Source organism: Pelodiscus sinensis, chromosome 3 (genome assembly GCF_052426305.1).
Source record: "Pelodiscus sinensis isolate ZL-2025 chromosome 3, ASM5242630v1, whole genome shotgun sequence".
NCBI classification, from domain to species: domain Eukaryota; kingdom Metazoa; phylum Chordata; order Testudines; family Trionychidae; genus Pelodiscus; species Pelodiscus sinensis.
Genome location: NC_143054.1, coordinates 85,393,785 through 85,418,787, shown reverse-complemented (window position 1 = coordinate 85,418,787; position 25,003 = coordinate 85,393,785). Strand labels below are relative to the sequence as shown.

Sequence of the window (25,003 nt, the reverse complement as noted above, 5' to 3'; positions counted from 1 at the left end):
TGTAATTTAACTCTGTCACTGCATATTTCTCTTTTTAAGACCTCATTCAGTTCCTTCCAAATTCAACAGCATCAGCAATAAAATAGCTATTTCCCTGTGTTTTTTCAAGTCTACAGAAATAGACTTCAGGGTACTCAGCATGTGTTCAAACATTTCTCTTAAGCCTAATGTTGAGAACTCTGGCTGTGACAGTGCCATCTATTTTTTCATGATTTTGTTCACAAATTGTCATCAGATTAGGCTAGTTCTTGATATGGTGCTCAATCTGCTACTAAGTTTCATCACACTTCTTGTGGGAAAGTTAACCTTTATTTCTGAAACACTGAAGTCTTTGGCTAGGAGGTGCATCAAATGAGCACTGCAACTATATTATATTAGCTTACAACTCTCTTCATTCTTGTCTCATCTTGGATACATTTGCAGCATAGTCTGTGACCAAGCTGATTACTAGACATTTGAATATTTTCCCACAGTTTGTTATAGCTTTTACTGCTATTTCTTATAAGTATTCTGCTGTGTGTGCATTTCCTGATGTATTGATTGTATCTGTAAGGAAGACATTCCCTCCTTCTGTTGTCACACAAGATCATTGTGGACACTGCTCCACCCATGAAGACTCAGGTTAAAAATTTTACCCTGTAGACTTTTTGCACACTGCTCTGTCACATTAAGCTATTTTATCATGTATTCAAGTGACAGAAATAATCTCCTTTAAAAGAATACTTTAACGCAGTAACTTAGGAAAAACAGCACCTGTCAAATTAATACTGTTGAAAAAAAATATGTTAAGCATCCTTGGTATATTTCATATTTGTCAAATTTAATCATATCCTTTTAAAACAGAAATAGCATTTCAACTCCATTTGCTTTTCAATAACTGGAAACAACAGACCAAATACATAATTCCGAATGTTGCATATAAAGATCCTATCCATCACCTTAAGATTTCTCTTCTCCTAAATCCAGAGGTGGGCAATAAAAAGAAACAGCAGCCCCGCAGGATTAGTCCCTTGTATATTTTTTGAAAAGTTCGTAAACATTTTAAGTATGGGTCATTGAAAATATAAAATCATAGAATACTAGGACTGGAAGGGACCTCGAGAGGTCATCAAGTCCAGTCCCCTACCCTCATGGCAGGACCAAATACTGTTTAGACCACCCCGATAGACATTTATCTAACCTACTCTTAAATATCTCCACATCATAAACAAGCAGCTGGACATAAATATTCTTTGCAAACAATAATACTTGGCACTTATCTTTTAATCTTCAATTTATTTTATAATCATTATCTGATTATCAGTCCCTTATAGAATTCAAAATAAGAATCATTCTCTTTATCAGCAAAACAATGCAGATATTCACGTGTTTTTATTTTTATGTAATTAGTTGTAAAAATGGATTAGAATTTCTAGTAAGCACCATAAAGACTGGAAAAAACAAATCTAAAACTCCAAACAGAACTAAAATCAAAATGGAAGGGTAAAAATATGTTAACTACACTTCTTCGGGTAGTCCCCGTGGGTGCTCCACGTCTGGTGTCGGGCTGGTCCCGGCGCCGCGAATCGGAGCTTGCCATAGCTGTCATCGACCGGGTCGCGCATGCGCGAGCAGTCTTCACGCCTTTGAACAGCCGCGCGCAACCCGGTCCCCGCCAGTTCCTCTCATCCGCCCCTGGTCGCGGACGGAGCTCTACTCATCTCCTCATTACCTCAAAAAGTCTAAGAAAGATTTGCAAAATAACTTCTATTTAATGCTTTGCCACTTAAAGAAAGGGGAAAACAAACAACCCGGATATATTTAATCTTTAAAACCGGTGGTTCAAACCGCGGCTCCCGACAGCTTTCGCCGCAGCAGCCTTTAGCCTCGCTGGCTCACTTAAAAAAAAAAAAAAAAAAAAAAAAATTATATATATATATATAAATAAAATAATAATAAAAATAATATATAAATACAAAATAAATAAGAATAAAAGTAATAAAGAAACGGGAGCAAAAGAACAAGCTACCACAGAGAGAGACGCGAGACAAACCCTCTCAGTCTGTTAAAATGCCGGGTTCCCCCGGTTTCAAGAAATGCTCCGTGTGCAGAGAGTCTATGCCGCTCTCGGACGGTCACTCTGCCTGTGTCCGCTGCCTTGGGGAGGCATATATTCCCCAAAAGTGCGTACATTGTGCCAAACTTACAACTAGAGCTCGCAAGGAGCGAGAACGACGGCTAAAGGAAATCCTATTTGACAAGGCATTGATGCCTTCTACTTCAGCAGGAACCTCTGCCTCAGACCCCACTTTGGAAAAGCGGAGGGCTCCTTCCCCGAATGTACCTTCCCCAAAGAGGAAGAGAGCCTCTCCTGCTAAGTCCTTGCCAATAGCCCCTCAGCCGCGAGGCAGCGCAGGAGGGAAGCCGGGAGCCTCTGGTCCCAGGGCAGCCCGCGCACCGGCAACAAAAAAGCCGCCCGGCACGTCCAAGCCGCTACCGCCGTCGGCACCGCAGGAGCCTCTTAAAGGGCCAGCTCCATCGGCACCCACGCTCCCGGTGCCGACTCTACCAGCCTCCTCTGTCAGTTCTCCTCGCAGGGAGCTGTCCTCAGCACCGTGCGCACCGGGAGTGCAGGCTACAGACCAAATGTCTGCCTCATCACACTCCACTGAACCTACAACCCTGCAGCCCTCTTGTCAGGAACAGCTGCCATTTCAGACTTCTAAGGCACCATCCAAATCAGATGCCCGGGTGTTTTCTCTCTCACCCTCTCCAGAGGCATCCCCTCACCTCCCTACTCATGCTGACCACCCTGCGACTCATAGGAAACATTACAATCGCAGTGCGTCATCTCATCATCACTACCATAGGGAGCGTAGCTGTTCGCATCACAGGTGTTCCAGGTCTCGATCTCCTTCCAGACACTCCCTAACACACTCACCACGGCGCTCGTACTATGACAGGCATGGCAGTGCTAGATCCTCTAGAGACTCGTCACCTGCACACTCTGCTCGGCATGCCTCGCACTATCATAGTCGTTACTATGACGAATTTTCTCGATGTAGTCGGTCGCGATCTCGCTGTAGGTCACCATGCTCCTGTCGCTCAATCAGTCCATGTTCCACACATTCTAGACCGCAGGAGCAGCCCTCGCTGAGGCCTGTATTGCCTCCACGATCCCCGACCCCTCGATCGCAGCAATCAGACCTGGAGGAGGGACAACTTTCTGAGTCAGAACCAGACAGGTCACCTAATGTTAACTCTTCAGTACCTTCGCCTGATAAAGCTATAACTCCGAATGAGTCGTCACCCCCTGATGACCTAAAGGAGTTCCAAGATCTTTTTAGACGTGTAGCACAATCCCAAGAGGTGCAATTTACTGAGACCCAAGGAAAGCAACATAAACTGTTCAAAAATTTACACCCGAAACAGCAGCGGAAGATTGCCCTACCAATAGATGAAGCCATTATGGAGGTGGCCGAAGATATTTGGCAAACGCCAACATCAGTGCCACCTACTAACAAAAGAGTGGACAAGAAATATTTCGTACCATCGAGAGGTCTGGACTTTCTTTTTAATCACCCCCAGCCTAATTCCTTGATCGTCGACGCAGTCCGCCATAAGGCAAAGACTCCTCACTTCAGGAACTCCCTTCCGGATAGGGATTCTAAAAAACTAGATTCGTTCGGACGTAAGGTCTATTCTTCCTCAACCTTACTCCTCCGCATTGCTAACTATGCTGCGTTTCTATCAAATCATAATTTTGATAACTATTCCAAGCTTCCTGAACTCATGCAACACCTTCCGGACAGTAAGAAACCCTTTCTGAAAGCTGTAGTTCAAGAAGGATTCGCGGCATGCAGAACATCCCTTCAAATCGCCGCTGATGTAGTGGACACCGCAGCGCGAGCCATGGCTACAGGCATCGCTATGCGCAGAGCCTCATGGCTGTTGTCGGCAGGAGCTCCCAAGGAGTTACAGACCAAAGTCGAGGACTTGCCCTTCGATAGGCAAAAGCTGTTTGCCTCCACAACCGACGAAATTCTACACTCAGGGAAGGACTCGCGTACTACCCTCAGAACTTTGGGTATGTACACGCCACCCTTCAGACAAAGGAGATACTATCCATTCCAAAGGAGGTATGATTATTCGTCATATAAGCAACAGCAGCGTGGACCTGAACAGCCCAAATTCCAACAGCGTCCGCAACGCAAACGCCAACAACAAAATCGCCCACCAACCCGACCAGCTCCTAGGCAGCAGGTTTGACTCCTATGCCAAGGACTCGAACATGCCTCCAGTGGTCATCACACAGAAGCCTGTTTCCAGCACATTCAACCACCGGCTGAAGCCCTACATACATCAATGGGCCAGCATCACGTCGGACCGATGGGTCCTAGAACTGATAACATCAGGCCTCTCGATCCCATTCATTTCAGTTCCCCCCACTACCCCTCCTACCTTAGCCTTATCGTGAACCCATCTCACGAGACCATTCTTCGAGAAGAAATCCTCCACCTTCTAAGCATAGGTGCCATAGAACGGGTCCCGAAGGAGTTTCGGGGAAAAGGGTTCTACTCCAGGTACTTCCTGGTTCCCAAAAAGTCAGGGGGTTGGAGGCCAATCCTCGACCTAAGAGGTCTAAATCGCTTCATTCGCAAACAGCGCTTCAAAATGACCACGCTGGTCAAGATCATGCCGGCACTAAACAAAGGAGACTGGTTCGCAGTCCTAGATCTACAGGACGCTTATTTCCACATCTCAATCCATGTAGCACACAGATGATTTCTACGCTTTGTGGTAGGGGACAGCCATTTCCAATTCAAAGTACTTCCGTTCGGCCTCGTATCGGCACCAAGGGTATTCTCCAAAACGCTAGCGGTAGTAGCGGCCCATCTACGCAGAATAGGAGTCGCAATTTTCCCCTACCTAGATGATTGCCTGATCAAAGGTCGCACTCACGCAGAGACCTCTCATATGGTGATGGTCACTCTAGCTCTATTCAAATCTCTCAGCCTTGTTGTAAACACAGAAAAATCCCGACTGCAACCGACGCAAATCCTTACCTTCATAGGAGCTCGGCTGAACTCCCTCGAGGAGCGAGTGCATTTGCCGGTAGAGCGTTTCCAGGCCATAAAAGACTTGGTGACAACGATTTTGCAGTCCCCTATACTACCAGTCCGCGTATACCTGCAGCTCTTGGGTCATATGGCGGCTACTACGATCATCGTGCGGCACGCAAGATTACATTTACGGTGCCTACAGCATTGGCTGACCACCGTGTACAATCCTGTCAGACACAGTATTCGCAAAACCGTGGTGATTCCTGTGCAAGTCAAGCAGTCCCTGCACTGGTGGACCGACCCCAGCAACATGTTATCAGGGGTTCCGTTTCACGCTCCACAACCAGCAAGAGAGATAACCACAGACGCGTCTCTCATGGGCTGGGGTGCTCACATGGGTGCCGAAAAGGCTCAAGGCCGCTGGTCCCCAGCAGAGATGTTGTTGCACATCAACCTCCTCGAGCTGCGGGCAGTATTTCATGCATGCAGGCGGTTCAAGCGGCACATAAAAGGCACAACGACAAGGATTCTAACAGACAACATCGTAGCGATGTATTATGTGAACAGACAAGGCGGTGCTCGCTCCAGATCCCTTTGTGCAGAGGCAGTTCGACTGTGGAAGTGGTGCATTCGAAACGACATTTTTCTCGTGGCTGCATACTTACCCGGTGCAGACAACACTATCGCGGATGCACTAAGCAGACATTTTTATCAGGACCACGAGTGGGTAATTCGCACGGATGTCCTCCTACCCCCTTTTCACCGCTGGGGTCAACCGGAGATAGATCTCTTTGCCACAAGGACCAATGCGAAATGCAGAGCTTACTGCTCCAGAGCGGGAGTGGGCGCGCACTCCCTGGGAGATGCGTTTCTTCTTCACTGGGGAACATCACGGTTATATGCATTCCCTCCTGTTGTGCTCATTCCCAGGGTACTAGAGAAGATTGTCATGGACAAGGCACGAGTACTGCTCATAGCCCCAGCTTGGCCCAGGCAACCATGGTATTCGACCCTCCTGCAGCTCTCGACACGGATACCGTACCGATTTCCTCATCTACCGGACCTACTGTCGCAACAGAACGGCTCCCTTCTTCATCCGAGGCTGGACACCCTACACCTAACAGCCTGGATGGTAGATGGTTCAGCACGTCCGAGATGCTTTGCTCAGACCAGGTAAAGCGCATCTTGCTCTATAGCAGGAAAGAATCTACTAGAAAGACCTCTCTCTCTAAATGGTCGAGATTCACTCGCTGGTGCGCTCCTAAGGACCTCGACCCCTTTATTTCACCACTGAATGTCATATTGGATTATATTCTCCAGCTGCAGACGTCTGGTCTCTCCATATCATCGCTTAGAGTCCATGCAGCAGCAATTGCGGCCTTCCACCTTCCCATCGAAGGGAAGTCAGTTTTTTCCCATCCTGTGGTGACAAGATTCTTTAAAGGTCTCGTTAACCTCAATCCACCAGTTAGGCCCCCGCCACCTGCGTGGAGTCTCGACTTGGTCTTAGATGTTCTAACAAGACCCCCGTTTGAACCTCTAGCAACCATACCGTTGCCGGTCCTTACAATGAAAGTACTTTTTCTCCTTGCTATAACGTCGGCACGCAGGGTGAGTGAGCTCGCAGCACTGATGTCATCACCCCCGTATACAGTTTTTACTAAGGACGCTGTAACATTGAGATCTCACCCAGCCTTTCTACCGAAGGTCTGTACTGAGTTTCACATTAATGAACCGATCGTTCTGCCATGTTTTTACCCAAAACCTCACACGTCAAGACAGGACGCTCTCTTGCACACTCTAGACGTCCGTAGGGAGCTAGCTTTCTATATAGATAGAACCCGTGATTTTAGGAAAACGGACCGTCTTATTGTTTCCACCTCGGGACACTCTAAAGGTCAAGCCCTATCTGCCCAACGCATCTCGAAGATCATCGTCTCTTGTATTACTACTTGCTACAACATTTCTAAGAAACCGCTTCTAACACAGCCTAGAGCCCACTCTACGCGGGCAATGGCTACGTCAACGGCCTTTGTCAGAGGAGTCCCATTACGTGACATATGTCGTGCGGCTACATGGTCTACCAACACAACATTCTCAAGGCATTACGCGATAGTGCAGCGCTTGGCTTCTGATTCGGCCCTAGCCTCAGCAGTGCTGCCAAACCACAGCATTAGTGATTCCGTAGCCCACGTTTAGTGGATTACTGCTCCGGAGTCACCAGACGTGGAGCACCCACGGGGACTACCCGAAGAAGAAGAAGAGGTTACTCACCTTCGGTGCAGTAACGATGGTTCTTCGAGGTGTGTCCCCGTGGGTGCTCCACGACCCGCCCTCCTCCCCGCTACGGAATCTTGTTGTATTATCTTTTTCAGATGGCGGCGAGGGGAACTGGCGGGGACCGGGTTGCGCGCGGCTGTTCAAAGGCGCGAAGACTGCTCGCGCATGCGCGACCCGGTCGATGACAGCTATGGCAAGCTCCGATTTGCGGCGCCGGGACCAGCCCGACACCAGACGTGGAGCACCCACAGGGACACACCTCGAAGAACCATCGTTACTGCACCGAAGGTGAGTAACCTCTTCTTTTCCTTCAAAGAGAAAAAGCACAAATTGCTAGTTCAAAAGAAGATGGTTATATTACTAACATTTTATTACCTGAATCTGAGCTCTGTTTCCTGCAGTAATATTAGAAACAGTCCAGCATGCTTCTTTTCGAATGGATTCTTTAGGACTACTCAGCAAATGAAGGAGACAGGGTAACGCAGAGCAATTTAGAATTACCTAAAATAATTTAAGTTGAAAAAGACAGTTCACAGTTGAATTCAGGAAAGTCAAGCTTTATAAGAATAGTTTAATACTTTTTGGAACTTAGAGACTGTATTCCAAAATGAAGAAGTTTAATAGCAACATAATGACACAGAAATAGACAATTTGGTGATTAGGGGAGAGCTGCAATTAATTAGGCCAAAACAGGAATGCTGTAATGGAGGGGCAGGGTGAAGGGAGAGGAGCAGATGAAAGACTAATATACAAATTGTTAAATAACTTAGGTGAGTGAGAATATGTCTAGTTTACACACAAGTCATTGAAACTTAAATCCAAAAGCCAACTAAATGAACATGACAGTAACAAACAAATGGCAAAAATAAGCTGTCTTAAAGAGTCCTGTATCATTTTCCCCATAATAACCCTCAATACACACATATTTAACTATTAAGGGCCAAATTGTGCACTCGGATATACAAATCAAATTCCTACAGAACCATTCTCCTCAACTTTTGTGGCCTTATCCTGACCTGATTCTTTTTCTGCCACCAACTGCTGCTTCAGTCTCTTAACAACATCTTATCACTCCATCTTTATTTGTGCTTTTCCCCCCCATTTGGTCTTCTCTTTTACTTATTCTTTGGTGAAATAACATACTCCGCAGATTCAATAACTATATGATGGTGACTCAACAACAAAATCACTCTTCACATATGACATATGCAGCACCATCATCTATTCAATTTAAACATGAAGCTTGCTTTTCCTCCTAAGCCCTCTTTCTTTTTCCTTCCACTGAGTTTGATAATATCTCCATCTCTCAGTCCTTTATTTTCAGTCCTTTGACTCCCTCCCTTTTCTTTTGACACACCCAGGTTGTCACAAAATCTTGGCACTTGCTAGAAGTTGCCCAGGTAAGTGTCTCCAGGCCAGTGCCTGCCTCTAGCACATCAGCCCATCCCTCTGCCCTCCCCTCCCCAACCCCAGCTCCTACACCCGTATCTCACATAACCCAAACCCTCTGCCTCCTCTGCACCAGTACCCTGTTCCACACCCTGCACCCAAATCCTCTGCCCCAGGTCACAACTAGGGATGTTAGATTACTAAAATAAATGCTATCATATAGACGCAGCAATTTTTAGCACTTACATGGTTACTAAAATACTCCCTGGGGGCAGGGCTGGCAGCCAGTGCGCTCCCAGCTAGGCCCCTGCCATGCTGCGCTGCTGCTTCAGGTGGCAGGCAGAGCCATTCCTCGTGGAATGAGGAATAACAGTAGTTCGAATTAGGATCTTTAATTCGAACTACCTACTCCGCTGCCACGTGTAGCCGCGGGCACGGAATTCGGACTAGGGGGGATTTAAAAATGGCGGAGCCCGGGAACATGCAAATGAAGCCCGGGATATTTAAATCAGGGGCTTCATTTGCAACTCCGCTTGCCCTCATTACCCTACCTAGCTCGAACTAACGAGCTAGTGTAGACGTACCCTTAGATAGTAAGCACTACTTAAAGCAGGGACTGTATCTGCAGAGCCTCAAATTAAGTGTCATCACTTGACTAATCTTTAGAAAGCTTCATACAAGTAGGACCCCAGGTTCATGGACAAATGGCATACCACCTATATAAAGCAAATACAAGAAGAATATGGAGTCCACTTCCTATATAGGAAACTAAAGCTGTTTTATAAGCTTTTGTTAATATAAAAGGTTTGTCTCTTGCTTGTGATTTATAAGGTCTATACTGAGATGGACTGTAACTATGGTCTATGTTGACCAGTCTATATGGCTGAAATTTTTATGGAAAAAGAGAGAAAGTTCTGAATCAGTTTGCACATGTCTCTAAGACAACAACTAGAATGGCTACTAATGACACTTTGTCCAAATGGGTTATATACAGGGCTTGACAATTAGGGCAATCTACTCGCCCATGGCGAGTAGATTTTAGCCCGGTGCAGCCGTGCAGCGCAGTGTGCCAAACAATGCAGCTGGCGAGCAGGGCTCGCCGCCGCTTGTGAAGCCCTGATTACATATAGATGACTCCCATTAATAATTACTGAAAATGTATTGATCTGGGGGAAAACAAAAGAGTAAAATTCAGAAATGGAACAGCATTTTATCCATAGAACTGGAATGACTAAATTAAGCTGATCCTCATAGCAATTACAAGTAAAACTCATTGGCCAAAATTATTAATATCTTTTCAGACTGGTAACACAGAAGGTGTCAATTGTTATATGGCCCCTTTCACTACAGTATCTGAACACGTGTTGCTAGATAAACATATGAATGCAACAGCCTCTTTTTATTTTCTGTGTAGCACAATTCATTCCTACTCCAAAAACATTCTATATTCTTTTCCAAATTAGCAATATTTCTCAAGTTAAAAACTGATCTTACCTGTGTTTGAATATCATCACCAGTCACAATATTTCCAACTCCTCTTAATGCAGGAGACACCACCTTGTAATCATTGTGCCTAGAAAGAGTACAAACGTTAAACTGCTTGAGGTTGCCAAACTTCATACACTAACTACAGCTGGATGGCTTTAGGCTTCTGATAGGACTTAAACATGGCCATGGCTACACAAAAGCCTCTCTAGCAATCTTGCACTGTATGCCCAGATTCTCTTCCACAGCTGTTAAATACAAGTGCTGACTTTAAAGGAATAATTTCCCTGTACAAGTTGCAACAATCATGGTTGGTCACAGAGAAAGTTATGCCTACAAATCAAGGATGTGACTGACTTCATCCTGCCTGAATTTCTGAGTAACTGGGCCTTTGGCAATGACAATTAACTGAGCAAAATCCCCCCCTAAAAAGAAAGGCAGTGAAGTTGATTGTTTCTCCCTTTCTCCAACTCGTTTTCTAGGAGGCAGACTCCATTCCTTTCTTACAAATCAGTAAGATGAACACCCCTCCACTCCATTCCCTGGTTTCCAATTTGAACCTGAGTCTACTAAACTGTTCATCACCAATCATTACAGGGGAAAAAAATAGCCACGTCTAACCCTCTCTCCCTATAGATACCGTAGACATCTATTCATAGGGAGTAGTCCTGACTGAGCAGCTCAGGGATCCATACTTTTGCTATTCAACAGTCTGAAAGTGCACAGTGGCCTTTTGTTTTCTTCCCCTCCTGGGCAGTCTATGAAGCGTCCCCTAGTAAACTGGAACAATGTGAAAAATAGCACAAGTCTATTTCTGGGATTTATGCTCCCAGTATCAGTTGATGTTTCTGCTAGTGGATCCCTTAGATTGTATTATTACCAGCAAGAAATAAAAATACAATGAAATTCAAAAACTGAAGTTTTCAGGCTAATTCATGTCTAAAGCACAATCCCTTACTTTCCAAGTTAAAAATGCGGTGAAAGAAGCATCTTTCATAAGCAACCTAGGAAAAATTCAAGGAGGTGATCAAGCCTGAACCAGCACTGAAAAGCTTCAAACTAAAGCTATGTCCAGTGTTCCTGAGCTAAAGAACAGGCACTTTACATAGGCCATATGAGGGGACAGGAAAAAAAATAAGAGTAACCCTAGAACAGTGACTTTCAATCTTTCCAGGCTAATGTGATTTGTCTTCCATACTCCAAGTTTCAACTCTGTTAAACGTTACTTCCATTCAAAACCAGACATTACAGCATGTTATTAATTAAAGGTTGATTCCTTTCTCATTTTTACCATATAATTATAAAATGAATAAAATGATTATAAATATTGCACTTACATTTCAATGTATGCTATAGAGAGCAGTATACAAAAGTCACTGCCTGTATTAAATTTTAGTTTGTGCTGACTTCACTGGTGCTTTTTATGTAACCTGTTGTAAAACTAGGCAAATGTCTAGATCAGTTGATGTAGCCACTGGATACTCCTGGTTGAGAACTATTGCCCTGGCCTAAAGGACAGCCCATCAATATCGTACGCCCACCGTTGTAGTCTATGTTCATGTTGGCAATATTCTAAAATAGAGAGCTGACTAAAGACACTTACATAAGAAGTTCCACCAATCTTCGACAGACTCCAGAATCAATAACTGCTTGTATTTTATCATTGGGTCCATCTGAAAGGTAAGATAGGGCCCAACAAGCATCTGCTAATACATCTGGGTCACTGCTAAATAACAGTCTTGATAAAACATTTAAGCAAGGAGCAACCTAGGTTAAAAAAAAGTATACATGATTAGATGTTTCCTCTGTTTTTTGTTTTAAAATGTCTGTTTTTCTTGTGCTAACAGAAAAAAAAGTTACGTTACATTATCAACATGCATTGTATAGTCAGCAGCAGAGGCATATAGTCTCAGAATGGGTTGCTCTATGTTCAGAGGTTAAAGATGACTGATACCACAATTCAGAATCCTGCAAGAATTACCTTTACTTTATCACAAAGTCTGCTACAAAGACACTGCAACCCTGCAGTAATGCTACTCTTTGCATGAAAAGGATGTGATTTATTTCATATTTCAAAACTATCAGGTAAGGCTTGCTTTTCAGCCTATCCACCTGAAGAAACTGTATTATAATAATCACCTTACAAAAAGGGTTCATGCATTTCTCAGCTGCCCATACACTATTGAGTTTTCAGAGCCAAGCCAGGCAAACGTCTTATCTCAGTTCCCATTCATTTGCAGTCTCTGGGCAGAGCTTGGAACCTAACATCCTCCTACCATCTCCGCATGGATATGAGTCTATCTGATGAAGCACCCAGTTTTAGTCACACCTCACCCCTCAGTTTTCCCCTCAATTGTCAACGTTGGGAATACTGGTTTCTTTGCAGGGATTAAGATTCCTTTTCTCTTCATCTGACAGCTGTTACTTAGTTTTGCTTCCTGTACCTCCTTTTAGCGCTGCTATCATGAAAGACAAAGGAACTTCTGAGTAGCAGTTGCTAAAAGAAAGGAATAAGTAAGTAGCAAAAAGCACCTTTGTTCCGCACTAGCACAAAGGGCTATTATTGAAGGCAGTATCTTATAAAGTAGGAGTAGCAATATGTGGAAATTCCTCATCCTTTTTGTTAACATCCACCCACAAAAGGAAAATTAAAGTAGCACATTAATAATCACTCTCACTATGAAAATAGGTTTGCAAAAAGGGAAATTGAGAGTGCAAGCAATTCACTTATCCAAGGTCAAAGCCAATGGCAGAATTGAGACTATAACCCAAAAGTCCTGCCTGCACTCCCCTCTTAAGAACACCTACTGATTTTACTTCAGTGAAATAAACTATTTAAAAGCTTTAGCATAAAGATACAAAAATGTTCCCTGCTTACAAACAAATATTTATATTATGAATATGGATTGATTTTTCAAAGTTAAAAAAACAACCACAATCTGCTGAAGAACTGTAGCAAAATACTAGAACCTTGTTCACTAGCAAGATATTGCAGACTAAGTTAAAGAAAAGTTAAAAGTGACACTTTTCAACTACTTTTAATAGTTTATTCTTTGGTTTATAGGAAGCATGATAAAAAGATTAACAGAGCTTATTTATACACACTGGATTTGGTATAGATAGTAAATGAATCAGTATTCTTCACATTAGCGTTAAGGTCAGCAGAAATGCACAAAACTCTGGATAGACTATAGCAACATTTACCTTTTTTTATTGTGTAAGGATGTTAAATTGCATTTAATTAGCTAATTGAATAGTCGATGGAATTTCCATCAACTACTCGATTAGTCGATAAGGAGGGAAACTGCAGCGGGGTTAGCTCCCAGCCAAGGAACCCAACCCCACTGTGGCTCTGCCTTTTAAATGCAGTAAGAGCTGGACGGCTCTTACTACATTTAAAAGGCAGAGGTGCAGCATCAGGGACCAGGCATCCGGGACAACTGAGTCCTGGCTTGCGCCCAGTCCCCCGTTGTACCTCTCCTCCCTTGACCCCTGGAGATGCTGATAGGGGGAACCAGCTTTTAAGTCAAGTAGTGACTTCATGGGCATCCAGTATGTATGGCAGGGGAAGGCTACGCCTTCCCAAACCACCAGGCAAAGCCCTGTCTGCATTCTGCCCCCAGAATGCCTGTAGTAGGTGTTTTGAGGTGTAGTGTTGCTGCCCCCAGTGCCTGCCCTGTCAATGCCCCAGGGCGTACGCCCACCTGCTCACCCCCTCTCCCCATGGTTGGGAGGGGTAGTGTGTGCATGGCATGCTGCCCTGCCTCCCTGTGGGTGGGGCTTCAGAAGAAGGGGCAGGGCTGGGGGCTTGCCTCCCACAGCCATGACTTCAGCAACTGCTCATGAATGACTTGACTATCATAGGCTTATCGGGTAGTTGACTACTCAACTAGTCACTTACATCCCTAGTGTCACACAGAACCATGGCTACTTATTGGCAAACCCTTAATTTAAATCATGTTTAGAATAAAAAGAATAGATCATCTGCATCTACTGCAAACATATCTTCTCGTAGCAAAAAAATCTTTTATCCTGGAGACCGACTGGGTTAGCTACAAGATTTTCTCTTCATGAGAACATCCCACTGCAAGTACAATTCCCCTTCTAAGTTTTTTTAAAAGTGAAATATTTTGATACCTTTCATACCTTACTAAAGTCTGGAGGTGGATTCTTGCCTCTACAGAGATTTGACAGAGCCCAGACTGCATTTCTAGTTGTAGTAAGTCTATTTGAATTTGTTAATAATCTGCCAAGCAAGAAAACAAATATCAATTAAATTAATTACCAAGAAGTGGTATTCCCTTGTTTTCCTAGAACTGTTAGTACTGTCAGAAGTCTAGAAATAATTCCTATCTAAGTGCACTAATTTAATTGTTTTTCTCTTGCAAGCACTGTTTTTTGTCTGATTTGAAATAATCTCATGGCACAGACCATCTTAATAGATTGCGTATTGCGAACCACATATTTTCCCATATACTACCGAGTGGCTACTCCTCTCTCATTCACAATTACATAACACTGCTGTGGCAAGTAAAGCAGTTGCTTACATGAAAAATATTAGCAAGTAAGTTTCTTGTAATGCAAAATAGCCGTTGGTAAAAGGAAGAGCAAGGAACAGCAAGGGGGACCCTTCCTTAATAACTTAGGTACTTTCATTTAAAGGAACGCATTCAGACCAACCTTTTTTTAAAAAAGATTTCCCTAGAGCAAGTTACTAAAATTTTTTTTAAATCTAAATTTACTTTTTAAGCACTCCTATGATGGAGTAAAAAAGCTCATGACTATAATTATCTGAATATAGTTCACAATGCTACAATGTTTGGACTGCAAAAACTGGAAAGGTAATCGATATTTACTTTGTCCTATGTTTGTCATTTTCAAGTTGTTTGCAAATCACTGAGGTTACAAATTTTTTTACAAATTCTTAGAGCTCCTCTACATCTGAAAAAGTATAATAATTAACATAGGATACAAATTTAAATGAATGGTGATGCCTATCTCCTAGAACTGGAAGGGACCTTGAATTGAAAGGTCATTAAGTCCAGTCCCCTGCTTTCATAACAGGACCAAGTACCATCCCTGACAGATTTTGCCCCAGATCCCTAAATGGCCTCCTCAAGGATTGAACTCATAATCCTGGGTTTAGCAGGCCAATGCTCAAACCACTGAGCTATCCCTCCCTCACAACAGCTCTTTCTGAATAACTCTGTAACCCAGGGGCCTCTGGGTGTCAAATTTCAGGGGTCATAATGATGTACAGTTTATAGGGATCATCTATGTCACATTTATGCATAGTAAAAACTTAAAAGAGTTGCATGTGAGGTCTCTTGAGACACAGCAGCTCACTGGTCATCATAAGCATCGTGAAATTTATGTATAGGTAATATTGATGGAGTTATATGTAGGGCCCTACCAAATTCATGGCCATGAAAAACAAATCAGGAACCATGAAATCTGACCTTTTGTGTGCTTTTATCCTATACTATTCAGATTTCACAGAGGAGACCAGCGTTTCTCAAACTGACGGTTCTGACCTAAAAGAGAGTTGCCAGAGATGGGGAGGAAAGAGGGTCATCACAAGGTTATTTTAAGGGGTTTGTGGTATTGCCACCCTTACTTCTGCAGTATCTTCAGAAATAATCTGAAGGCAGTCCCCCACCAGCAGCAGAGCAGAAGGGTGGTAATACCATACCATGCCATCTGTAAATCAATTAAAAACCCAAACAAATTAAGCCTAGATATTCAAGTGTTGGAACAGATACAGGTTTTTTATTTTGTCTAAGAGCTAATAAAGCAAAAATGACAATCTACATTCAGCTATTTCCTACAGACAGTAAAAAAGCCTATGTAATGTTTATTTAAAATGCATATATATACATACACATACAATAACTTTTAGTGTACAGTTCCCATTCTCTAGAACTGTATGTTTTACTTACAATAGTGGTTTAAATACTTACTCTAATAGTGGTGGCAGTATTCCACAGTTTAATACAAAGTCTCTGCATTCTGCATTGTCACCAGCAATATTACCAAGAGCCCACACTGCCTTTAGAAAGCAAAATGCTAACATAAGTTAACATATACACAATACAAGTTTATTTAAAATACTTTATAGTGTAGACTATGCATTATGTTTTCAGCCCATGGCAAATATGATAGAGTAAAAAAAAAATCTCATTATTATAGTTATCTAAACACAATTATTATATAACTCTTATTGTGCAGCTTTCACAAATCAAACTTGTATACTTCTTAAATCATAACCAAAAAGGGCTTGCCAGCTTTTGTCAGACTTTATAATGGCCATATATCAAACAATATCAATTTGAATAATTATATAATCTTTCATTACAGATTTTATAGTGTGAATAAATATAAAAATATATCTGCATTTTCTCTGCAATGAAGTCTGTTCTCCATATATAGAGCACTGTGGCAATAAAAATGTTGTAACCATATCCAGTCCGTGATCCACAAAATGGTCTGCAGATATTCATATCCATAAATATAAAATGAGTATCAGCAGATTTGTAAGCCTCTATAGGGATGTTAAATATTGGTTAATTGAATAGCTGATTAACCTCATGAATTCTTATTGGTTACTCAAGTATTCTATAGTACCTGGAGGTGGGGCTGGGAGCCAGTGCGCTTTGGCCCCACTCCCAAGGAGCCCCTTGCCAGTTCATGCTGCTATCTTTGTACCCGAGTCAGCAGTGTGGAGTGCCAGGTAGGAGCTGGTCCGTAAGGGGAGCCAATTTAAAAACCTGTTCCCCCTCGAGCGGCTTCCTGCCACCCCACACTATTGCTTCTGATACAGAGGTGGTAGCAGCCCCTGTCCAAGGGGAGGAGGGGAAGGGGCGTGGATGTCTGAGCTCCCAGACCTGTCACGAGCCGGAACTGAGCCAGGCTACCTTATGCACTTTGAATGCAGAGACATAGCAGGGGTAGGTCCCAGATCTGGTGCAAGCCAGGACTAAGCCATGCAGCTGGTCAGCCTGCTAAAAAATTTACTGGCATGGGGAGGAGATGAGCGTAGTCTATTAGCTTTTGCTTACTGGTTAATCAACTATACTATTACATCCCTAGCCTCTATTGATATACAATTAAGGAAAAAGTCTCCTTTGGCTATGCAACAAAACTGCAAACATCTATCTAAAAAGGAGTCAAATTATTGTTACATCAGGAACTCCAAAATTAGCAAGGCATCTTACAAACAAGTAAATGACAGTCCCTGCTCTCAAATGCCACATTGACACCTGCCACCAAGACACACTAGAGATGGAAGAGAAGTTAAGAAGAAAGATAAAGGAAACAATAAGATCATTTGGTAACTCAAGAAAGCATATGGCTCTCTCGGAGGTTAAATTATTCTATTTTTTCTGTTGCAATGCCTTAGATTCCCCTCACTTATTGTAAGCATCACAGGATAAAATATGTTTTTAGGAGGAAATAGAATGCAATAAAAGAGGTAAATGGATGAAGAGGAAGCATAAGGGCATCACAGAAAAGAAGCAGACATTCGTGAGATGGAAAAAAGGAACATGTAGTGTGGAACCTTATTTTTACAGAGTCATAATAAACTAGAATACGCATTCTACCATTCAAAACTTTTTAAACCATACATATAAGAACCAGAAAAAGGACAGTTATTTAGAAATTACAAAACCACAAATATTTACCTGCTCCTGTACATCTTCATGTTCTGAATTAAGCAACTTAATAAAAACTGGAACAGCTCCAGTCTCAATTACTACTTTGGTGTGTAGAAAAGTTCCAGATGCTATATTTGTCAAAGCCCAAGCTGCTTCAAACTGTTGAAGAAAAAGACATACAGTACTCATTAATGGAAAAGCAAAAACATTTTAAACTGTAGATTTTATGTACTTGGAATTTTTATCAGTTTATTATCCAATTAGATTTTTCTTCTTTGATACTAAAAATAAATATCTTCATTACTATGTTTTTACAAAGACAACAGTCACTAACATTAACCAAATAATCTAGTACCTTTTATGCATCTTAGGCCAGGTCTACACTGGCAAAGAAAAACTGATATAAGATATGCAATCTCGGCTACAACAATGATGTAGCTGGAGTTGACATATCTTACATTGATTTTCTGGGGTGTCTCCACAGTAAAGGATTAGGTTTGATTGCTGGTTTGATTACATGATTAGGGTGTATCTACACATGGAGTTATTCCTAAATCACTGTTCCTTATTTAATTTCATGCTTGCTTAGTCTTATTCAGGGAGTACATGCTAAATCAGTAACTCCTCCACAAGTAGACAAGCTCTTATGTTTTGATTGCACATGAAAGTTGCATTGATTTAACTAAATGTGTTGTTTTAAGCCAATTTAGTTCGACTCGTTCAAACCCTGTGTGACGGGGTATGGTCTTCCTAAGACAAACCACTTCTTAATCTTAAAGGACAAAGGAGGCTGTTTACAGGTGATCACCCAGACATTGATATTTGCACATTTACAACCATAAGCCATTCCCTAACCCATATCTTTAACTTTACATACAAGAGTGATATACAGTAAGCTTCCGATAATCCGGTACCTTTGGGACCCAGGGGGTGCCGGATTATCAGATATACCATCCCAGACACCTCATAGCCCCCCCTTCCAATAGTCCGGCTCTGCCCCAGGCGTCCCTGATTCAGCCGCTGCTGAAACTGACCAGCAGCGGCTGAATCTGAGACGCCTGGGGCAGAGCAGCTGGAGTGCTGCCAGGTTGGTCCGGTAGCGCCGACCCTTGGCGCTGCGAGACCAACCCGGCAGCACCCCAGCTGCTCTGCCCCAGGTGTCCCCAAGTCAGACGCTGCTGATACTGATCAGCGGCTGACTCCAGGAAGCCCGAGGCAGAGCTGCTCTGCCCCGGGCTTCCTGGAGTCAGCTGCTCGTCAATTTCAACAGCGGCTGAATCTGGACGCCTGGGACAGAGCAGCTGGGGCGCTGCCAGGTAGGTCCCCGCAGCGCTGCACCTCGGCGCTGCGGGGACCAACTTGGCAGCACCGCAGCTGCTCCAGGTGTCCCCAAGTCAGCTGCTGCTGATTTTCCATTAGGCAAGAAGTGTTGGGTGGAGCTTGGTGAATTCTATTGTTTGTTCGAAACTTCATAAAGATTTTCTGGAGGGTCAAATAGAAATGTTTTGATTTGCCATTTTTTCCTTATTTCCTTTTACAAGATGTGTGTAATGTTCACAACCACATTTTCAAATCAGATAGTGTGGACAGATGCTGTGTCAGTTTGCTTACACATCTGTATCAATACTTTGCTATTCCAATTTGAGGGCTCTCTTGAACAGAATTCACACTATTCAGCCATTCACACTGAAGCAATATATGACAAAATGAATAGCATGGAAGTCCCTTCAAGGCCAAGTCAGGATTTCTGGTAACTGGCAATAAGCTGGCATCTAATGCAACTGGACTACAAATCTCTGATGCCTATATATTACTAAATCCAATTCTAAAACCATATTCTCCCCAGTTTTGTCTTCTGAGATTTTATTCCCCATCCTCAAACCAAAGTCAATATCAATTCATTTATAGAGGACAATTCACTCACTTGTAGAGTGCAATTCTCATTCCTCTCCAGAAATTTCACAAACCTCTGCACAACTCCTTGTTTCTGTATTACTTCATCTATAGGTGGATTAGGCTCTAGGAGAAAAAAGAAGGTTATTTACACTAATGAAAATGAAAGCTAACAGCTTGAATCATATCAAATATAAAATAGATTACTGAGCACAGTTCTCAGGACATTCCTGCCATAAGTGTACCCTCAAATAAACTTAATTCCCGCATTAATTATTTTAGGACTTGTTTGCACAGAGGAACAAGCCTAAAATAGCTAGTTTGAAATATATAAACCTAAACAGCACGAAGACACTCAGCACAGAACTAAGGATGTTAAGGACTAGTCGACTATCCGATAAGTAAATGCTTATTGGATAGTCCAGTCAACTAGTCAATTCCCACCCCCCGCTGCCTCTATTTGATCCTAGGCTGTGTGTGGTGCTGCCCTTTTGAAATGCTGCCTCAGTGCAGCAGCAGTCAAAAAAGCAAAAGGATGTTAGGAATCATTAAAAAGGGGATAGAGAATAAGACGGAGAATATCTTATTGCTTTTATATAAATCCATAGTACGCCAATATAGCTGTAGCTAAATTAGCCCCCATCATATTATATGTCTAGTTGGGCTTATTTTTTCCAATGTGCATTACTTTACATTTATCCACATTAAATTTCATTTGCCATTTTGTTGTCCAATCACTTAGGGTACGTCTACACTTGCTCCCTAGTTCAAAATAGGGATGCAAATGTAGCCGACCAAAATTCCTAATGAAGTGGGGATTTAAATATCCCGTGCTTCATTAGCATAATCTTGCCCGCACTCTATTCCGCTCGCCAGCTGATTCGAACCAGGAAATGTGCTCCGGGAAACGTTAGTTTGAATCAACTAACTCATTTTTTGATGAATAACGTTAGTTCAAACCAAAGGGTTTGATTTGAACTAATGCATCCCTGAGCGCACTTACTGGTTTGAATCAGTTGGCGAGCAGAATAGCATGCAGATGAGATTATGCTAATGAAGCATGGGATATTTAAATCCCCGCTTCATTAATAATTTCAGTCGGCTACATCTGCATCCCTAGTTCGAACTAGGGAGCGAGTGTAGACGTACCCTTAGTTTTGAGAGATCTTTTTGAAGTTCTTCACAGTCTGCATTGATATTAACTACCTTGAGCAGTTTAGTATCGTCTGCAAACTTCACCATCTTACTGTTTACCCCTTTCTCCAGATCATTTATGAATAAGTTGAATAGGACTGGTCCTAGGACTGACCCTTGGCGAACACCACTAGTCACCCTTCTCTATTCTGAAAATTTACCATTTATTCCTACCCTTTGTTTCCTGTCTTTTAACCAGTTCTCAGTCCATGAAAGGATCTTTCCTCTTATCCCATGAGAGCTTAATTTACGTAAGAGCTTTTTGTGAGTGACCTTGTCAAAGATTTTCTGGAAATCTAAGTACACTATATCTACCGGATCCCCCTTGTCCGCATGTTCGTTGACCCCTTCAAAGAACTCTAATAGATTAGTAAGACATGATTTCCCTTTAGAGAAACCATGATGATTTTTGCTCAACAAATTATGTTCTTCTGTGTGTCTGACAATTTTATTCTTTACTATCGTTTCAACTAATTTGCCCGGTACTGACGTTAGATTTACCAGTCTGTAATTGCTGGGATCGCCTCTAGAGCCCTTTTTAAATATTGGCATTACATTAGCTATCTTCCAGTCATGGGGTACAGAAGCTGATTTAAAAGATGGGTTACAAACCACAGTTAATAGTTCCGCAATTTCACATTTGAGTTCTTTCAGAACTCTTGGGTGAATGCCATGTGGTCCCAGTGACTTGTTACTGTTAAGTTTATCAATTAATTCCAAAACCTCCTCTAATGACACTTCAATCTGTGACAAGTCCTCAGATTTGTCACCTACAAAGGATGGGTCAGGTTTGGGAATCTCCCTAACATCCTCAGCCGTGAAGACTGAAGCAAAGAATTCATTTAGTTTCTCTGCAATGACTTTCTCGCCTTTAAGTGCTCCTTTTGTATCTCGACTGTCCAAGGACCCCACCGATTGTTTAGCAGGCTTCCTACTTCTGATGTACTTAAACATTTTGTTCTTACCTTTTGAGTTTTTGGCTAGCTGTTCTTCAAACTCCTTTTTGGCTTTTCTTACTACATTTTTACAGTTAATTTGGCAGTTTATGCTCCTTTCTATTTACCTCACTAGGATTTGACTTCCACTTTTTAAAAAGATGTCTTTTTTATCTCTCGCTGCTTCTTTTACATGGTTAAGCCAAGCCACGGTGGCTCTTTTTTTTTTTTTTTTTTTTTTTTTAAACCACACTTTTATATATTTAAAAATGACAAAAGCTCCCTATATAAATTGGCAAATAAACCACATAAAACTGCTTGAAACTTGTTTTATTTTAAATTGACTAGACTTCAAATTGTGTCTTTCACTTTGTTTGCTAGCTTGAGGAAGTTTTATGGTTTAATTAGGAGACAGCAATTATCATGCAAGATCAGATCTCTGATCCGTTAGCCCATTAACTTGTTTTTAAACAGCAGCTGCTACTAGATGCTTTACAAGAAGGTGCAAGAAACCTAAAAGTGGACCAGCCTAGATAGGATCCAAATTTATTTGGGGTGAGGGGCCAGCCCCCATGATGGGAAGAGCAGTGGGGGAGACACACCAGCCCCTCTCCACCCTCCGCTCCATCCTGGCTCTGACCCCAGCCTCAGTGTTAGTCTAGCTCCCGGCCCTGGGAAAGGGGGAGGGTAGCAAATGCAGAGAGGGGCAAGGTGGACATGACCCTTAAAAGTTTGTGAACCACTACCTTAATACATGATGATTCAGATCCATCCCAAATTTAGTTTTATACTTATCTAATGATGTTCTGAATGTTCTCATAAATCAGTGTAAAGGTATAGTGTTTCTCTCTATATTACTACGCTCTCTACCTCAATTATACATTGTGGCAATCAACTCCACAAGCTAACTGAATTTTTGTAAATATATTTCCTTTATCAATTTTAAAATATATTGTCTGCTATACCAATAAAATAAGATATCCAGAAATCCAATTTGAACTTGTAGCTATACAAGTACTGGTTTGTACTACAAAAAAATAAGGTACTTTACAAAAATGTTAAAAAGAATTAACATTACTGTAACAAATCTTTTCACGTTTAACAATGATGTCCAAATGAACATGACCACTCAACTGATTCAAACATAGCTTGAAGCTCCAGCAAGATTTGATTTTTTGAAGTTGCAAATTCAAGATACATTGAATTTTGACTAATGTGTCTAAGATGATCATAGAGCAAGAAGCATAAAAAAGTAAAACACTCGTTTACCTTTAGAAAGCAGTTTTCTAAATTTTTGTGTTGCTGTGAGCTGCTGATCAGGATCATCTGAGAAAATCATCTGCACCATATCTGCTGTAATAACTTCTTCCTAAAAATGTAAATAGTATCATTTGCAATTTTAAGCACATTTGTAAAATAATTTAAATATACTTATGTATTACTTACTTCTGGAATAGGCACAGTAGAGCTGATATCAGGATCCTGGATGGGGCTTTCTACCATAGACTCTTCATTTCCCAAGAGAGAAACATTTCTGCGCTTAAATAACTAAACAAAAAAAAGTAAAATTTTACATTGTTTTGTGCTTTTTTAAATTTATGAGACTAATGTGGAAAGCATATAATGGGGTAATTTTTTAAAATAAGTTCAAAGAAAATAAGTTTCCAAAGCACTAATGAGAATCTCTCTAAAATTCTCAGAAACACCACAAATCTAAGGCCTTGTCTATACTTCAGGGAAGATCGACAGTCCAGTGATCCATTTCTGGGATTCAATTTAGCAAGTCTATTAAGGACCTACTAAATTAAACAGTTGGGTGCTCTTGTCAATGCTGGTAGTCCTCAGAGTTGTGAGGAGTAAGGGAAGTCAATAGAAGAGTTTCTTCTGTCGACATCACAGTGGAGTGGCCCCAGAAATTCGATATGTTGACTCATTCCTCAATTCTCCTAGCTGGAATTATATATCTTAAGTCTAATTTCTGGCATAGAGTAGACCTAACCTCATACAGTCAAGTTAGATCATATGAAACAGTATGGCATGTAGGTTAAGATGGGCAATAGAAATCTCTTCATTTTTTAAATTTTATTTTTTTTAAAAATATGTGAAACTGAGTTTGAACAATAACAATATACGATCTCTCCTCCACAATCACTCTTGTAACTAGGGATCCTAAAAGAAAGGAAAAACCCAAACACCGAGGTGTTGTAAGCCCAGAAAGAGCTATTGTAGTACCTTCACTTTTCAAATCTATTGAATTAGAAGAAATATATAATAAAAGGTAAGAGGGTTAAAAAAAAACAAAGAAAAATTCCCTTTCTTTATAGTTTTCCTATTTTATTCCTTATAATTCAAAATAGATTTTGCAATGGACGGCTTATGATATGAACCAATTTCTCAATGGTTTTGAGTATTGAATTAGGATGTTAAGTAGGAGTAATTCACTAATTGAATAGTCAATGCATTTTTGAAGCGACTATGCAGTTAGTCAATAGGGTGACCCCAGGCTCCATGCAGCACTGCCGCTTTCAAACACTGCAGTGGCATTTCAAAGGGGCAGTGCTGGTCAGCTGATGCCAGGCTCTGTGTGGTGCTGCCACTTTGAAGTACTAATAGAAGCAGCAAGGGGGAGGGACTAATCAACTATCCTGTCGACTATTTCTTTGCTTATAGGATAGTCGACTAGTCCTTAACATCCCTAGTACTGATCGTTTTCTTAAAGATACCAAACTGGGATAATGGTGCTTGTTGCACTAATTTATTGTATGCTTTTCTTGACCATCTGACCCCAAAGTTTCACAAGGAATTTTGTGCTCTTTTTACATATGACGATTACATATTAGATAAAGTACTTTTTATTACTAAATAACTGACAAAAATTCATATATGATTTTAATGCAGTTCACTGAGAAACTGTAAAGAAAAAAAAGTAGTTTCCAAATGGACATCACAACAGGTCACTGCATATTGTACCTCCCTTAACCGAGGCTCGCTGGTCTGACAACAACCGTGGTTCAGCATGGACCACAGATGTTCCTGGACCACATAGTCCAGGAAAAGGGAGGTCTGGCGGTGAGGTAAGAGCACATTAGGGGGCACCGGCAACCCAGTGTGTGTGTCTTGGGGGGAGGGC

At 41.9% G+C, this 25,003-nt stretch overlaps 2 protein-coding genes across 6 annotated transcripts in view; one reads left to right on the top strand and one right to left on the bottom strand.

The window, feature by feature from the left end:
- KPNA5 (karyopherin subunit alpha 5) overlaps window positions 1-25,003 on the bottom strand; it is a 58,359-nt gene that overhangs the window by 9,229 nt on the left and 24,127 nt on the right. For 4 of the 5 annotated variants that reach the window (XM_075924032.2, XM_006123053.5, XM_006123051.5 and 1 more), the window contains exons 3-11: window positions 23,320-23,421; window positions 23,143-23,242; window positions 19,776-19,870; window positions 17,879-18,010; window positions 16,157-16,245; window positions 14,343-14,442; window positions 11,800-11,963; window positions 10,206-10,284; window positions 7,698-7,823 (exon numbers count right to left, since the gene is read on the bottom strand). In XM_075924032.2, coding sequence (XP_075780147.2) covers window positions 7,698-7,823; window positions 10,206-10,284; window positions 11,800-11,963; window positions 14,343-14,442; window positions 16,157-16,245; window positions 17,879-18,010; window positions 19,776-19,870; window positions 23,143-23,242; window positions 23,320-23,421 — 987 coding nt within the window. The remainder of the gene's footprint in view (window positions 1-7,697; window positions 7,824-10,205; window positions 10,285-11,799; window positions 11,964-14,342; window positions 14,443-16,156; window positions 16,246-17,878; window positions 18,011-19,775; window positions 19,871-23,142; window positions 23,243-23,319; window positions 23,422-25,003) is intronic. The other variant, XM_089777217.1, reaches the window with a different exon arrangement.
- On the top strand, window positions 2,050-4,250 carry LOC149524671 (uncharacterized). Its single transcript, XM_089776911.1, has 2 exons — window positions 2,050-2,162; window positions 3,114-4,250. Exons 1-2 carry the CDS (start codon window positions 2,050-2,052, stop codon window positions 4,246-4,248), a joined length of 1,248 nt encoding a protein of 415 aa, XP_089633037.1. The 3' UTR covers window positions 4,249-4,250.

Bases quoted from the DNA above. Each gene is read 5' to 3' on its own strand.
- LOC149524671 (XM_089776911.1), top strand. From the start codon at position 2,050: ATGCCGGGTTCCCCCGGTTTCAAGAAATGCTCCGTGTGCAGAGAGTCT. The intron at 2,163-3,113 runs GTGCGTACATTG...CACACATTCTAG, and splicing joins GAGGCATATATTCCCCAAAA to ACCGCAGGAGCAGCCCTCGC.